This window comes from Crassostrea angulata, chromosome 4 (genome assembly GCF_025612915.1).
Source record: "Crassostrea angulata isolate pt1a10 chromosome 4, ASM2561291v2, whole genome shotgun sequence".
In the NCBI taxonomy this organism is placed as follows: Eukaryota; Metazoa; Mollusca; class Bivalvia; order Ostreida; family Ostreidae; genus Magallana; species Magallana angulata.
Genome location: NC_069114.1, coordinates 35,595,467 through 35,612,558, shown reverse-complemented (window position 1 = coordinate 35,612,558; position 17,092 = coordinate 35,595,467). Strand labels below are relative to the sequence as shown.

At 33.6% G+C, this 17,092-nt stretch overlaps 2 protein-coding genes and 1 long non-coding RNA gene across 4 annotated transcripts; 2 read left to right on the top strand and 1 right to left on the bottom strand.

Annotated features, from left to right (window-relative positions):
- Positions 1–1,628: 1,628 nt before the first annotated feature.
- LOC128182549 (perlucin-like) lies at positions 1,629–6,519 on the bottom strand. Of its 2 annotated transcripts, XM_052851265.1 has the most exons (6): positions 6,501–6,519; positions 4,980–5,035; positions 3,618–3,721; positions 3,105–3,201; positions 2,039–2,252; positions 1,629–1,818 (listed from the first exon to the last, which is right to left on the bottom strand). In XM_052851265.1, the coding sequence occupies exons 2-6, from the start codon at positions 5,017–5,019 to the stop codon at positions 1,785–1,787; spliced, it is 489 nt and encodes a 162-aa protein (XP_052707225.1). In that variant the 5' UTR covers positions 5,020–5,035; positions 6,501–6,519; the 3' UTR covers positions 1,629–1,784. The 2 variants fall into 2 exon arrangements, with proteins under 2 accessions (XP_052707225.1, XP_052707226.1); XM_052851266.1 differs by lacking the exon at positions 6,501–6,519 and having other exon boundaries at positions 2,039–2,249.
- Positions 5,077–6,474, top strand: LOC128182551 (uncharacterized). Its single transcript, XR_008243430.1, has 3 exons — positions 5,077–5,414; positions 5,904–6,007; positions 6,103–6,474. It is a non-coding gene; the product is annotated as an uncharacterized LOC128182551 (long non-coding RNA).
- Positions 6,520–15,229: 8,710 nt separating the features above from the next.
- LOC128182544 (kappa-type opioid receptor-like) lies at positions 15,230–17,092 on the top strand. The gene has a single exon (XM_052851243.1). The coding sequence runs from the start codon at positions 15,429–15,431 to the stop codon at positions 16,515–16,517; it is 1,089 nt and encodes a 362-aa protein (XP_052707203.1). The 5' UTR covers positions 15,230–15,428; the 3' UTR covers positions 16,518–17,092.

Here is a 17,092-nt window from a genome sequence, read left to right as displayed (position 1 = left end):
AAAGAGACATTAGAAGAGAAGCGTTAGATAACATTTTATTTATGTCTCTGGAGAAAATTGATAAAGTTGCATTGAAAATAACAGTCAAATTGTTCACAACAAACCATTTTAAAGCTGTAAACACCTTTTTTTTTCGAAAAGTTTAATTCTATAATTGCAGAATTCAACATATTCCAACAACGTTTTTACACACCATGTTGACATTCGAAACTCTCGAGATTTTTTTTATAGTAAATGCACTGTGTTAGAATCTCCCGTTTTTTCTTTGAATTAACATGCATTTGTTTTATCGTTTCCAAGTTTATCAATGCAAATGTGATATTGTGGAAACATGAAATAAAAATCCTCCCGTGGTTTAGTGTGAATGTAATGCGCATGTGCAAGATTGTAAAATCCAAAAAATTCAGATGATTTCCGGAATTTATTTCCGGAATTTTTTTTTGCAATTTTCGTTGATTATTAATTAGCAAAGCTTGATTAAGAAAAATTAAAAACAAATTGGTAATCTTCAAGTACCAATAATGTTTAAAATATATAAAACAAAAGAAAGTACTCTTCCGATTCATCGGTATTAAAGCTTAAAAATTCGAGTCTATTATTTTAATATATAGTAGTATAGATGTACTTACAGTTCATTTGCTTAATATTCAGGAGCAGAAGAGAAGATTTTTAAAGAATTAATGAATTTTCACGATATAATCATTAGAGCCCCACCCTAACAAAAAGAACCCCTGACCCAGGGGTCATGAAATTCCCAATTTTGGAAGAGACATACTTCCTAATTATTGCTTTGTACTAAGTTGATCTGCTTGATCTCCAAATGAAGGGCCCTTAGCCGTCGCAGAATTTCTGAGCTGAATAAAATGGATTGTACAAGAAATCAACAGGCACCTGACGTTATATATATGATATATACCCCCAACCTTATAATACACCACACCCCCGGAAAATTCAAGCTGAAAAAATTCCCATTGTAAAATTACCAAAGTAGTCTACGGATTTTCCCCATTATTGTTATTTAGCTCTCCTAAGTAACCATAAAAATTGAGACATTTCTGATAGCACCCTTTATCTGTCTTTAACTTCAGCTATTGTAAATGTTTGCTCCAATGCAATCATATTAGAATAGTTTATAAAACAATTAAAAGGTTATATTAATCATGCATCAATATAATAGTTAGATAAGATAATTGAAAGATAATTCAAGAGCACAATTTGATCAGAAAAGCTCACGTCGCCCTAAACATAAGTGACCTGAAAGTCTCAGTCGGTTTCAATGAAATTCACTAGTATTTACGTTTTAATTTAATGCATTAATGCAAAAGGTAAGTAATGTAAAAGGTGCAATTAGTAATTCTGGCGCAAGGTATCGGCTACTTCTGCAAATGCCATGCCTGTAATGTTATTGATCAAAAAGTTATCTAGGGAGCATAAAGTATTTATTAGATCTTCAAAGTCTCAAAATTCTCGACCCCCCAAAAAATTCATAAAAACAACCATAACAAAAACAAAAACGAAAAAAAAACCCAAAACCAAAATAAAAAAAAAAAAAAACCCAAAAAAACAAAAAAAAAACAACAAACCAAAAAAACCCAAAACAAAACAAAAAACAAAACAAAAAACCATGCATTGTTTTTTTTTCATCTTTGTCTGAAATTGGGCAAATGATTCTACAGCAGTTACAAAAACCAAAAGTTTTACTATGATTTTTTTAATAGGTTTTTTTTTTATTTTGGAAATGTAAATGGAATCATATAGTTACACTTCTGCTGATATGAAGGTATTTATCCAATGACATTCGCTGGATTTCCTTCAATTCTGAAAAAAAAGTAAACGTCTTGAACTCCCTTATCAGTTAGCGATATAGTGACAACAACTAAATTACAAAATAACGTGCTCTTGCATTAACGGGGTAACTGAAATTTTTTTACCCCTTTCGTCTCATTATATTTATGTTCAATACCATTTTTATACAAATCTAAATTAAACCAAATAAAAAATGCAATTTCTTATTTTTCTAAATTAACTCTCTACTCACTCTCGTTCGCATATAAAATCAAATTTGCTGGAGCAAGACGCATCGTTCCACTTGAATTGGTAGCCAGAATGAAGATCGCCACAGTCCTCTATATGAGCCAAATCGTTTGGCTCAAGCGGAGCCCAATCCACAAACACTGCGTCTTCTTGTGTCGTCTGCCAAACAAACTTTCCTTCTACTAAAGCGTCTGTCAAACCGATCCAATAGTTGTCTGTTTAAAAGAGACAAGTTGCGATTTATTTACTCAGAAGCATTTGTATATTAAAGAAATTTATGCCAAAGAATTGTAGAAAAAGGATGAATTCAATAGCACATACCTAAAAATAACTGAAGTCAATAAATATATATACCAAAATTTAAAAAAAAGTTTTACTGTTCCCTACGCTTCTGTTTTCGTCACTTTTGTTGATATAAATACTTATAAAGATTCTTGTATCAGTAACTATAGGTCCAATTTATTTTGTGTGTGACACCAATAAGTATATGATTGATTAATTCCTAGCCCGCTGATTGGGTGATATCAAACAATCCAGAAAAAAATTCACCTGCACGTGACCAAGGAGGTCAATTCCTTTACTTTGGACTAAAAATAAATCGTCCAATAAAAATTCGTGTTTGGCTATGGCTTCAAATAAAAATATTCGCTTGATAACACCCAGTTTGATTTGTCTGAATCAATTCGTCGCTGTATCATATAGCAAAACAATTATTGTTTTTTTCGATCAGTGCAAAGTTTTGGCAACCTGAGAAGTGCAATATTCACCGAGCTTTTTATGGTTGCTAAAAAAATCTTCGCATTGACCTTTAAAAACAGAAATAATTTATTATAATTGTATAATATTTACCAACACTACCAAAGTCAATATATACGATATTTATAAACGTTACTAGTATTCTTATATTATGATACAAACCAGTAAGTATGTGGAACCCGGTTTACAGACAGATGAATACTTATCTGTACAAACATTTTAAATATATTCTTTTAAGTAAAGCTCGGTACGATTTAAATGTATGAAACACGATGTACTGGATATGTAGATTTGTAATTTGCATGAAAACTTACCACTGGTGTGAAGAGATGTCAAATGACTCTTCAGGAAAGCATTTTCAGCGGCAGTTTCTATTTCAACCAACTTTGCATGAAGAGTACTACAATAAAACTAAGAAATGGTCTTAAAATACGTGCACTCCATTGTGACCGAGCTTCAATGTCAAAGAGTCATCAATACAATGAAATTAACTACATATGCTGAAGAATCCTCGACACCCCGTGACTTTAAAATTCACAATGTTTATTAATCACCGAGTTTGGATTTCTATCTCTATAGTGCAATGGATAAACTTAACTCCAGTCTACTAACCCATAAGTCTCCAGGTTGAATACAGCAAGGACTTTAATTTTTTCATAAATTTTCTGTGTTCCCCGAAAATAAATCCTTTATTTTTAGGTTGAAAGCATTCTAAAATTCCACATATTTAAGAAATATAGAATATGGGCATGTATGCTAAATTTTTTGGCAAGGGTGTGGAAGACCTACAATGCATCATTAGATGCATTCGATTCATGTTTTATTACCATGGCTTCCGTCCACTCTAAAGGTTCCGCATCAATGAATGCATAACAGGAGGTACCAAAGTGGTACCACCCCCCGGGACAGGACTGGCCAGTGGTGGGTGTAGCTGCGTCATAAAGAGAATCATTATATTTATCGTCACTTTTTAGTCGACATCATTTTGTTAATTATTTAAAAATGTACAGTTTCGGTTTGTTCATCTATTTGTTTTATGCCGTGTCAGTGTAACGAGGAAAAGTGACTATCAGGTTGAATGAAGACCGGGGAGAGAGTATGGCTTAATGATAAATTAAGTGCTTTCTTTGGTGATTCATGCAAATATGAAGGCATCCAGCATTAAGGAGAGAAAATAAACGTCGTTAGCGGGTTACGTATTTTTGACATAATTTTCCTTGCTCTCTGCACTATACCTCCTTTTACCATCAAAAAATGTAATGACACATATGTCAACAGAAACTTAAATGGGATAAACTGTTCGAACTATATATCAAAATCAAACTCCCTAACACCACAAAATTATCTTCTAAAATCATTTTACTAACCTATACGGTCAATTATTGGAGTCGTTTTAAACAAAGAAACTTTAAAAAAACTAAAAAGTGTTAAAGAATGTTTGATTATCTTATTCATGGGTCACATTTCTACATGATATGTACGTGGAAATTTGACCTCCCTTTTCTGGTCATTATTCTATGGAGGTCACCTTTCTACACCGGAACTTTTCTACAAATGATGTGCTATACATTATATAAATAGTGCCTGTTTGGGAGGGTAACAGTTGAAATTGACACCCCGAGAAAACCATTGTCAACCGACGCAAAGCGGAGGTTGACAATGGTTTTCGAGGGGTGTCAATTTCAACTGTTATCCTCCCAAACAGGCACTATTTATTTTGTTATACTGAATGTCTTTTTTAAAAATTTTAAGAAAATTTTACTGCTTTTATATAGGAATAACGTGAATTCTACAGCGAACCGTACGCGCATAATTTTCGCGCATGTAACATTTTTTAATGTTACCCGTTGCCAAGTGCGTTGCTAACGCTGAGGGTAATAGTAAATATTATTAACTGCGTCTTAACCAATCAGATTTCAGTATTTAACATGAAAGTATAACAATATGTAATAATCCGTTACTTCTAATAGCGTATCCTCAATTGCATGCAATATGCAAACAGTTAAAGTATTATTTTTTTTACTTGAGATTGATAAGTATTCCCAAGCAAATAAACGGAAATGGCATGTTGGTCATGTTGAACAGGAATAAGCTAAACTTAATGTACTCTTTCCTGCCATACAACGTTCTCAAAGTGTTATTAAACATTTTTCTTTCGTGTATGCAAAGAGTACGTAACCAGCACTTACCAACGCTTAAGAAAAGTAAAAATCCTGTTACAGATTTCATGTTGCGTAGGAGATAAGGCTGTTTAAAATTAATTCTACGTTTAACGTAACCCGCGCGCGTAGGTTTCGGCGAAATCGTCGTTTTGAAAAAACAAACAAATCCGGATTTGAAAATGTCGTTCCGGTTTGGGTTTTCATTTAGCGACTGAATTCTACATCCTGTATGAGAGAAAAACATGCTCAACGACATCATTAAGGTATTCAGTTTTCACAATACGAAGAACATGAGAGTCTACGCCACTATCAAAGTAAAAAAAAACCCAACAATAATGGATCAGACAAACACATGATCGAAGTTGGCAGTAAAAATCTTATTCGAGATTGTTTAATGTCAGTTGTCAAGTCACAGAGCCTGAACCATGCTGAACCAACTTCCGTCCAAAAAGGCAAAACGAGGTTTGTTGTATATATTTATTTAAGTGATCCATCAACAAGTGAAATGACTACCCATCTTATTTAACAAAAACTCAGAATGTGTACGGTTAAGTTATTTTTGCATTTTTTTAAGAGGGAGAAATCTAAAGCAATTTCTTACCACCGCTTTACTGAAAAGATATAAAAAGAGTTTAAAAAATTATACCTTTCTCCATAGACTTCAATATTAGCTCCAAGATGTGATAAATTTTTTCCTTTTTAACTTTTGTTCAATTTCAAAGGTGAATGACCCTATAAAATCAATGTTGAAACCAATATTTGGTTTTAAATATATAATAATTGTGGATGTATATACCTTGAAGTAAAGCAATGCATTAAGTCAGCATAATATACTGATTTAGATAATAGTTTTGACACGATAATGACTGCAAATCCCTTTCATTTAAATGTATCTACATTTTAAATAACATGTTCAGGAATAATAATTCATTCTTTCACAATATATAATAGGAAGAAACTAACAGGAGGCCCAACTAAAGTGGAAGAACGGAGAGAAGTGGAATACACTTGTAGGGTGGCAGTTATTTCAAGAACCCTGTCTTGAGTTCTTAGAAGTAGGTACAGTGAATCTTACAACACAACTCTGATAAGTTAAATTTTAAAATGTGTCGTGAAAATGTATGAAATAATATCATTTTTTTTATTGTAGATAATCTGTGAATCACATGTGTTGTGCAACATTTTCCCTGAAAAGAAAAAGTTTTCCCTTTGGTTGCTATGTTGATGTAAATCCATTGGATGTGCCACTTGATGTGCTTGCAAGTCACTCCACTTCTCGTCCAGTATACATGATGTACCCAGAGAAAGGATATAAACATAAATTACACAAAAGTATATGCTTTGAAAATGCAAAAATTAACATGGACTGAATATTAATCTTACCATATGTATTATATGACAGTGTTGATGTATTGATAACCGAATGGGTGACTTTCAATAAATACACACTTGTTTGAAATTTTTGTTTGTTTATTTTTTTCCTCCCTCCCTCGTAGGTTTTAAATTTTCATGTTACGTTAAACGTAGAATTAATTTTAAACAGCCTAATGAGATAAATTAAGGAAGGGTTTCACCTATATTTACTATCCAGTGATAAGAGTTCTGAATATAGAATTGTAATCTATAGACAAGGTTATAAAACGCTTCGAAAATATCGGACACATTAAAATGTTTAATACGAAAAACAATGAATTGCAGAATTATTGATTCTGATGACTTCGGCACAAATGTTACCCCCCCCCCCCCCTTTCCAAACCTTCCCGCTCCGAAAAGATACAACACAAATTTAAAAGACTGAGCTACGCAAAACGACTTGGACAATTAAATTTATAAGTAGGTTCGACTAGATCAGGTACGTATAATATACAAAACTAATATATATATATATATATATATATATATATATATATATATATATATATATATATATATATATATATATATATATATATATATATATATATATATATATATATATATATATATATATATATATATATATATATATGGGTTATGAAAGTAAAGTGACTTTACAATTTAAGAGAGACAAATTTCGGCTTTCAATTATTTTATAAACATTTTTGTACTTTGTAACAGAAAAAAGAAATCTCGTTTTGGCTGTGAGCATGATGTTTAGTTATTGAATAGATAGACTGGACGAACTTTAAATTTAAACAAAAAATTGCTCTCTTTGGTGATTCGTGTGGGTATGAAGGCTGCGATCAATGCAGAAAAATACGTAACCCGCGTTAGTTATATATTATTCCTGCAATGATTGTTACTTTCATAACCCACATTTTATTGTTTGAAAAATGCTCCACACTTACAAGTATGATGTTCATAAGAATACACTGCTGCATAATTTTTACATATCTGCCAATAGAGGAACTTTAATTTTTAATGGCACTACTTTAAAGTTTTAGAAGCGTGGCTAAAACCAAATTAAATACACGCCAAAGAAGTGTGGATTAAGAGGGGGAAATTCAAATTTATTTACCCACTAGTAAAATTAACAAAATTAGGTCATGGACACCCCCTTTTGCGCTTACAATTATTCAATAACAGCCCACCTCCTGTAACATTTTTCTGGATACACGCGTGTCCATGAAGGCTTGAGTCTGGCGACACCATAAAGGCAAGCACAGGATTAATCCACTTTGGGGGCACCGAGAAAAGGGGAGCTCCAGAAACTCATTTGGTTAATAATGCGTTTTATTTGTGGGAAAATATTGGTTTAACTTGAGCTATTTTAGACCATTGTTACTGCAAGTTACCTTTTTATTTTTTCGGAGGATTCAATTTCGGAATGAATTCAAAACTCTATTTCTGTGGTTTTCATAATCCGGTACGTTAATTGTTACCACCGCTATCCGTGAGTTAGAGTACCTTGCAATTATATATTGTTCCCTCCCCAGAGTTCCACATCCCCCTTTTAACAAGGCCCCACCATGAACCACCTACAGTAAAAAGTTTATTGTTTGATACCAAATGCGATATCCTTATAACGCCACAGAAGAACAACAGAATTAGTTTGCAGTAGAATGAGGTCATTTTATTCAACCAAGTTTGAAAACAACGCTTTCTTCTCAAGATATACAATGAACATTCTTTGGCTTACCTTATCAACATGATAAAGTTAAAGCGTATATATCGTATGGTACATCAGGGATTAGATCTAATATTCTGTCCTGATCTAGTACCTTTACTGCACTAAGAAGGAAACAAGCGAGCAAAACATTAATCAAATACTCTAATCAGCCACACAAAAGATGCTCTTCCATGCGCAGGTGCCATATTAAAGAAAACCCACTCACGGAATGAGGTATTTCATTTATTTTCCCTAATGTAAAAGAATGATGTAAAATAAGAATTTTGAGATCTTGAAAATATTCATTCTAGCTTTACAGTACTCAAAAAAAAGAAAGCTAAAAATGGAAAAACTCGAGGATAATTATAGTCACATTATGATGGCGACCTATATCAACATATTTTTAAAAGGACTACAAATGTTTGTGCGTGTATGTTAAAATTGTAAATGAGTTGTTGTTGAGGATTTTTGTGTTTTTTTGCGAGGGGTTTTATACTTGGCTCGTATTATTTGTATTTAAAAGTCGAAATATAATGTAAGATTAGAATTCATTCTTTACAATACTATATTTTGCTCCTACCTGAAATTCTTTACCTCAGAATCCAATCTGATTAGCATTAGATTTTCTAACTGCTAGCAATCTAAACAGCTGATTTTACTCATATTGGTACGTCAAGAAAAACATTTGCTAAGCATTCCAATCAAATAAAATTTAAAACATTAATTTTTGATAGAAGTGTATTTTTAATGGGAAACACAGAGTACAGATTAAAAAAAAGCAACATTTTTCTGTCAGTAACTAAGTCTTTGATAGATACATGTACTTGAAGAATTGTATTTATTTGGATGATAAATGTTTAATGAGATATCAGATGATAACATGACCTGTTTTCTTTCTCCGTGTTAAAGTAAATGTACATGTTAATAGACTCAACACCATTAGAATAATTCTACGATGATTTAGACATTCTTACCTGCATGTATATGTACTTTTCAAATTGTTCTTCAATATACTACTTTTGCACTAAGCAAATTAAATCAAATTAATAAACTTATCTTTAAGAATAAGAGTGACCCCCCCCCCCCCCCCAATCCAGCCATAAAACTACAGACCTGCATGTAATTCCTGTTAAGCTGCCTTGAAATACTTTTATCTTGTACATGTATTTAAAAACAGTAGAAGACGATAGATTTATTTTGAAAAATAATTTCCACAATCAAAAATTGTTAGCGAAACAAATAAAAAAAAATATCATCTAAAATATTCGTAAGCCTCCATACAAATATGTGAATAAAGCAGATAGAACAAATAACAAAACTGCAATTAAGTACTTAAAATCGTAAACATTCAAAAGCTTGCTTTCTCGTCACACAATATATGTATATGCAACAGTGTATTCGATATTAACAATCACCTACTGATGCTTTCAAAGGTAAGTCAAGAAAAACAAAGTTACATGTATGGAACTAACAATAGACGAAAGCTGCTGTCAAGTAATGGTGAGTAATGTATCATAACGCCTCCAGTACTATTATATAAAAGTCCACTAGGGGTTATATGGAGTGTTATGATATTGAATTTATATAGATCCTCGAGATCTTTGTTCCAACATGCCCACACCTGGCGGGTGCCCTAGCCAAGGCATTTCCGGAATGTCTCCTCCTCTACATGGGGAGTAGCCCGTGCTCAAGTCTGTATAAAAAGAGGAGGCAGAAAGACAGCTTCCGGATGACTACTTTTTTATTAATTTAATATGACATTTTAACAATAAATATCAATATTAATTACAATGCAATTTATCAACATTAATATTCATTACAAAATCTTTGAAAATAAAATATTAGTTGAACCCTCTGAATCTATTAACTTTATTTATAAGAATGCGCAAGCGTTATAATTTATCTTACCTGTATAAAAAGAGGAGGCAGATAGACAGCTTCCAGATGACTACTGGAGAGCCGTGTTTCCCGCACCCCCTTTTTATACGCATGGACAATGCGCTACAACCTTCTCCTCCTAATAAGTAAATGCGATCAAGTGCATACTAATGATCTGACGCACCGTGGTCAGTAGTAGCGTTTTATTTAGATTTCTGACCCGGCGTCGACAGGCTCATCACTGGACTTAATAACACATTTCTCTATGAACACAAATAAACATACGTTATCTATTTAACGCATGTACTTTAACCAATTTCTATAGAATTTCCGTTATGATAAATGTTAATCACTCTATTTTGTTTTTCACGGATAAATAATCAGTTTTATTTTAATAAAGAATGGTGATTAAATAACAGGAACCTGGATTATTTAGTAATATGCCTCCAGTGTTCTTGCAGGGAAAAGCCTACCAATTATTTTCCCATAGAACTCCATACAAATGTTATGACCTCTCAGTACTTTACTATAATAGTGTCAGTCAAATCTTTGGTATCATTTGAAACTTCAATTCAAGACCTTTCAGGAAATGACAAAAAAATACAGGGTCCCGTGGCGTTTATAGGTCAAATTTGCAGTTGTTTACAACTTACAGCGATCGGCAGTAAATGTCACTCTTCATAAAAAATCAACCCCCACCCCTACAATTTTTCCTAGTGTTGCTATATTCTTTAAAATATTCCCCCATTCCATCATTTATTTTAAAAACTAATAATTTTACTACAAAATGAGAATTGTCACATACCTGAATTCAGCCAATCGCCTAACGCCTACCCATTCATTCCTTATTACAACGTTCTATAACTTTTTCTCTGATGTAAACATCCGGGGGTTTGGTACTCTCATTCCTGCATCGTCGCAAATACGGCTAATATATACGACCCTCTCCCGTTTGAGAGAGATATGCCAATTCCGAAACCTAGCTAGAGACGATGTTCCTTTTTTTAAAAGGGGACATGGTCACGATTTTTGACAAAATTTATTTGTCTATTTTTATTGCTTACAACATTTAGTAATGCATTTTTAATGACCAGACAAAATTTGAGTGTTAGTCGTAGAGTTTTAAGCAAGATACAGAGCTTACAATTCTTTGTTAGGTGAACAAGGCTCGTGCAATGTTTTTGTTTACATTGGTTCAATATACCAGCATAAGCTCTTCAATCTGATGTTTTCGATCTGTTAAATCGTTTTGAACAGAAACAAACAATTCCTAGCGTTTAACACATTCATTTAGGTATAAATATAGAATTTTCTTATTAACATACACGATGTAAACAAAAAACTTTGTTTAAATAACGAAGAATTATGAGCTCTGTATCTCGCATACCTTCACCACTGACACTTAAACTTTGGTCGACAATAATAATTAAGGCCTTACGGAAGCATCGTTAATATTTAAAAATTGAAAAATAATTAGTGACAAAAATCGTCACCATGCCCCTTTAAATGGAACATATACATGTAAATGCAATTAAGGAAGTGATTCAGCATAATAACTATGTTAAGCGTCCAATAAACCAAAGTTTTTGTTTTTTCCTATTCAACAAGGATATATATTACAGTTCGCAGGATTTCCTTCTATTAAAATTAATTTTCTGTTTCTGATCACAGATAAATGATACAGCATAAAACGGGGTACTTTATCATTGAATATTCCTATGCATGTTTTAACAAAGTCTCTGAATCAAGCAAGTTTTAGGGTTTTGTGAAGAATCAATAGGAATTAAGGCAGATAGACTTTCAGACACAGAGACGGACGGACAGACAAACAAACAGATAGTTGTAGAAAATGACATTGTTCATCTCGACAATGATCGTACCGAGAGTAAATCTGAGTAGTTGCTTCTATGTCTCGCACAAAATTATATTTTACGATGTTTGACTTGAACAACAAAACGGAAAAGCAGAGTCTAGATAAAAGCTGAACAATCTTCAAATTATATATAAATTCTAGGTTATATATACAGAGTTTTAGATCACATACGATAATTCTTTTGGGCAGCCAATCTATGAACTACAAGCAAAATACAGAGCTCGCAATTCTTTGTATATCAAACAAGGTCCGCGTAATTTTCGGTTAAAGGGAGATGTGCGGCCATACTTGTAAATTTGAGGAACTATTTTGTTTCTTCCTGAAACTAATCAAAACATTGCCAAAAGATGAAAAAGTAATAAATATGAGGTTTGTCGTGCTGTTTTGTATTCAAATTATGCGTACGAGAACAAAACAATACCTTATCAAGTACTTAGAACAAAGTCTTTATGTCTTTACTTAAAACTTTTGTGTATAAGGAGACACATTGACGTTGTCTTTTCATAGAAAAAATAGAAATAAATGTGACTTGAAAACACTCTGTGTTGAATGGCAGACATCTATAATCAGTCCCAATTTTGGTGTTTATTGGGGGTATTTTTCGGTTCTCTAAGTATAAATTAAAACATTTTAGAAGTGGGGCAAGGGTCGAAAAAAGTTTTGTTCTTGAATTAAAAAGTATACAAGTGTACCCTAATTTTAAAATTAAAATAAATCTTTAATGTACCTTCTTAGACACAGACAAAAATATCTCTTGAAAATGGTTTCTGACACCCATTCAAAGAATAGGATACCCTATTTTGAAAAAAGTTATAACTTAAATAAGCAAGTTGTAGAGGTGACACCAATGACCTCTACATTCATATTTTTTCAGATTTTTAAATCATGAATTTTGGTCTTTAAATGAGCAGTTCTAAGTAATTAAAAAGCATTGTTCTGTTCTTGGATGCATAATAAGCATACAAAACAGCATCTAGATTCTCATATTTATTACTTTTGTATTGTAACCATAGAACGACATATCTTATTCTGCCTTTGGAACTCTTTTGTGTCTTTAAAGGGGCATGGTCACGATTTTGGTCAAATTTTATTTTTCTGCTTTTATCATTTACAACGCTTTAAGAATGCATTTCTAATGATCAAATGAAATTTGGGTGCCAGTCGATGAGTTTTTAGCAAGATACAGGGCTCACAATTCTTCGTCATGTAAACAAGGCTCGTGTCCTGTTTTTGATTACATAGGTTCAATATACCGGCAAAAAATCTTTTTCAAGCTGATTTGTCAATCTTCTTATTCATTTTAAGCATAAATAAACAGTTCCTAACGACTGACACATTTATTTGAGGTCTAAAACTGGAATTTTCACTTCAACATTAAAAATGTAAACAAACGCTTTGTTTACATAGCGAAGAATTGTAAGCTCTGTAACTCGCTTATAACTCAACAAATGACTCTCAAATACGGTTGCCTATAAAAAATGTCTCACTGAAGCATTGAAAACATTAAAATCGAAAAAAAAAATTTGACCAAAATCGTGACCATGCCCCTTTAAGGTAAAAAATAGGTTCTGTAGTTGTGATATTTAGGGCAACAAGGTGCAAAGGAGATAAAACTCAGTTTTATATATGCTATCATTTATTGTGAACAAACAGTTTAATCTTTGATAACACAATGACATTTTGTACATCATTATTTGTTTGTTTACAGTTGCACGTTGACGTCGAAGTTGATGTATTCAACCTGCGAATGTACATGCGAATGCAACTTAACTAACTTCATCAGTAAAACCCATGAAACCTTGTTAATTTTGTTACTAGTACTTGTAGGAGTGTAGAACATACTGCCGTAACATGTATCTTTTAAAGATTTGGCAACAGCTTTAGTATGTCCCGAGCAGAATCAAGCCAATTCAAGAAATGTACACGATGGCCGCACATCCCCCTTAAGAATTTTTGTAGCACTTTTAAATGCAAGTGTTATGTCCGAAACCCGCTTTTGTCTGTGTTTTTTTTTTAATTTTAGATGTTTACAAAGGACATTTCAATTATATTTCGACCAGGCCCGTCCTTCTCCTTCATATTAATCTATTTAGCGTTCTTCATCCCATTCATTATCCAAAAGAGGCTCTAAGACATTCTTACCTAGGTCTTTACGCAAACAACACGTCACTGTCTACAGGTATTTCTACTTCACAAAGCCAACAAAGAATTGTTACAAGTAGGTGTACGGTTTATTGTACCTTACTTAAATATCAATGATCTTAAGTATACATCCATTGTACATCTGTTGAATGCAAGTAAAATTCGAAAATAGTTATTAGTAGGGCGTAATTGTTCTATGATGTTTCGAAAATTTTACTTTTAACTTTTAATACGGCTGATTTTCATTCCAGACTGAAGATAAACTTTTCGTTTAATATAAATTCATTTTATAATCGAGTCCGAGTCATTAAAATCTTTGTGTTTTCATACAACAGTGTCAATTAAATGATAACCAAAGTCTTGCAGAAAACATTAGGACATACAATGGTACATAGCGGGAACGGCCTACTAGACAATGGGTGTTTTGGGAATTCGGAATGCATTTAAACTGTAAACAAACTTCTATTTGTGACGACTCATTTCGCGATCAAGATGCGGATTACCTGAGCTGCGTTCAAGATCATAGCTGCTACGTACGGCTACGTAGTTGAATAGTAAGCTAGCCTAGCCGCTACATAAATATTTGTAGCCTAAATATTTTATGCTAAGTATCAAATACAAGATGGCCACCTTGGTTACCACTTTGTAACAAACTTGAAATTTATATACCTAAGTGATATTTTGTTCATCCTCTAAGTTATAATGGATTTTAACATGTATATTTCCGCTTGAAATTAACAAATTATGTCAATGTACATGTAGCTAGTCTTTAGTTGAAGATTTCCAACTTAAATTTAGAGACATAGGGGCTAAACTAGCGCTCCATTCAATGAACCTAGATATCTACGACCTAACGGCTAGGCTAGCTGCTACGATCTTGAACGCAGCCCTAGAAATGATAGACCAACGACACTGGAAAACTGGTTCACGGCGGAAAAAAATCGCAAGACGAGGCACTCGCGAACCTCGCGAAAATTTCTCTCGCGCGAATAAAACTGGTTTACAATAACGACGATCCGTCTCAGGGATTGGTGTCATGTATAGGTGTTATCTAAACACAATCGAGCTGATCGTGTGGGTGCTCGCTCTTATCCATGTCCATGTATCACCATATCACGTCAGTTTATTCACGTACAAATAGTACACTTTCCGGAAAAGGGCGGTCCAGTTCTCTGTGGAAGACAGCTCGTGGTTTGTTGACGTACATACAACTGTAACTTACAGGAAAACTCAGGGAAAAAAAGGAATGAGCTAACGATAATTTACTATATTGATTGGCAAGTCTGGGCTGTCGTTAGCATCATTACCATATATATAACGTCGCGTCTTTCATAGTGTTGTTATAATCAACCAGTGTAGTGTTATTGTCACTACGACAAAATGACATGGGTAAACTCTTTTCATAACATAATTGTAAAAGGGATTCATACTAGACGACAAAAATAAGTATATATGGTTAAGTATTGAAAATCTGTGGAATCATCTGATCGACATTATGAATACGAATGCGACCGTATTAGAAAACTCCTCTGAGAAAGGCGACTTTGACCATGGAATAGAACGGACCAGCTTTTTGATTCGTCTTTTGGTCCTTCCGGTCATATGTTTTGTTGGTTTTGTGGGCAATACAATGTCCGTTAGAATCTTTGTAGGACGGACACAGCGTACGACCTCGTGTTGCATTTACCTGGCCATGAAAGCAGTGTCTGATAACGGATTTCTGTTGACTCTTTTCATCGCGTGGTTGGATTTCGTCAACATCCGAGTGTTCCACATCGAAGGCGTCTGTCAGACTGTTCTGTTTCTTTCATATCTGTGCGGATTCATGTCCGCTTGGGCCGTTGTGTTGGTGACTGTTGAAAACTACATTCGAGTCTGTTGTCCAAAGAAAGTAGCCTCAATCTGCCGAGCAGACATCGCCCGAAACATGGTCATTACTTGTTTCATTTCGGCTTGCATGATATATAACTTTCCTCTGTGGGGGACAGAGATCTCAGTTTTAAACGGAAAAGCATTTTGTCGAACCAATCCGGAATTCGAAAGTTTGCAAGTGGCTTTGATTTATGTGGATTCTTTGTTGACTTTAATTTTACCACTGTTCATCATTCCATTGCTAGTCCTCCTAACGGTGTGTAGCTCCGTGGAAGCCTCGCGTCGTTCAATGCGTCTTCTTCAACGTCAGTCTAGATCCACCATCACCCGTCGTAAACTCTCTCCTCATGGCGCCGTCACGCGACTTCTTCTTACCGTCGCTTTAGTGTTCATGTTTCTTCACACACCGAGCCACATCATTCGTATCAAAGTCACGATTGAAGGACTTACGGGTAAAGCTCAGACTGCTTCATTCACGGACAGAGTGCTCCAGCAATTGTTTTTGACTCTCTATTATCTTAATTATGCTGTGAACATTTTCATATACGTGTTCTGTGGACGTCAATTTCGAACGTTACTTTACTCTCGTTTGCAGAGGCTCAAAGAAAAACGCCACAAACCGCAGACAAATAGCAATGCAAGCTTTGAGGAACTCATAAGAATATCCCATTCCTTCCTTTTTGGAAACGACAACGTTGAAACCGTTGTATAGGTCATCTTTATGAAGTTTAATACTTTTGAAAATTAACTTAAACTGTGACAACATATACAAAGAAGCATCCAGAAAAGGACATGCTTTCGAAATATATATTTTTATTGAAATTCATATCTTTATTGAAATGTATCTTTATGATATAAAATGATATGAAATAACGTTTTGTGTTTTTTATATTATATGTGTTTGTGTCACAAAATTGGTTTGTATAATGTAATGGGGTTTTCCATCCTCCCGCATCTTTTCATTGCCTTGGATTTAATGACGGTGAATGATTGTATAGTCTGCCACTTTTCAAAACGGATATCAGCTTTAATAGTTTTTTGTCTTACAGACGAACATTGATTTATAACACGGCTATGTTATGATAATCAAAAATGCATTCATACATAAATGTACGTCAGCTTTATGGTAAACTTATTTAATTAATCAATAAATTTTTATTCGGTAAAGTATACCAGAGTTTTCTTGTTTCTTCAGAAAGCCATGCAAATCCATACGTAGTCCAGTACACATACGATTATTTTTGTTGCGAAATCTTTTAATGTGTGTATATGTGTTTGTTGTGTTGC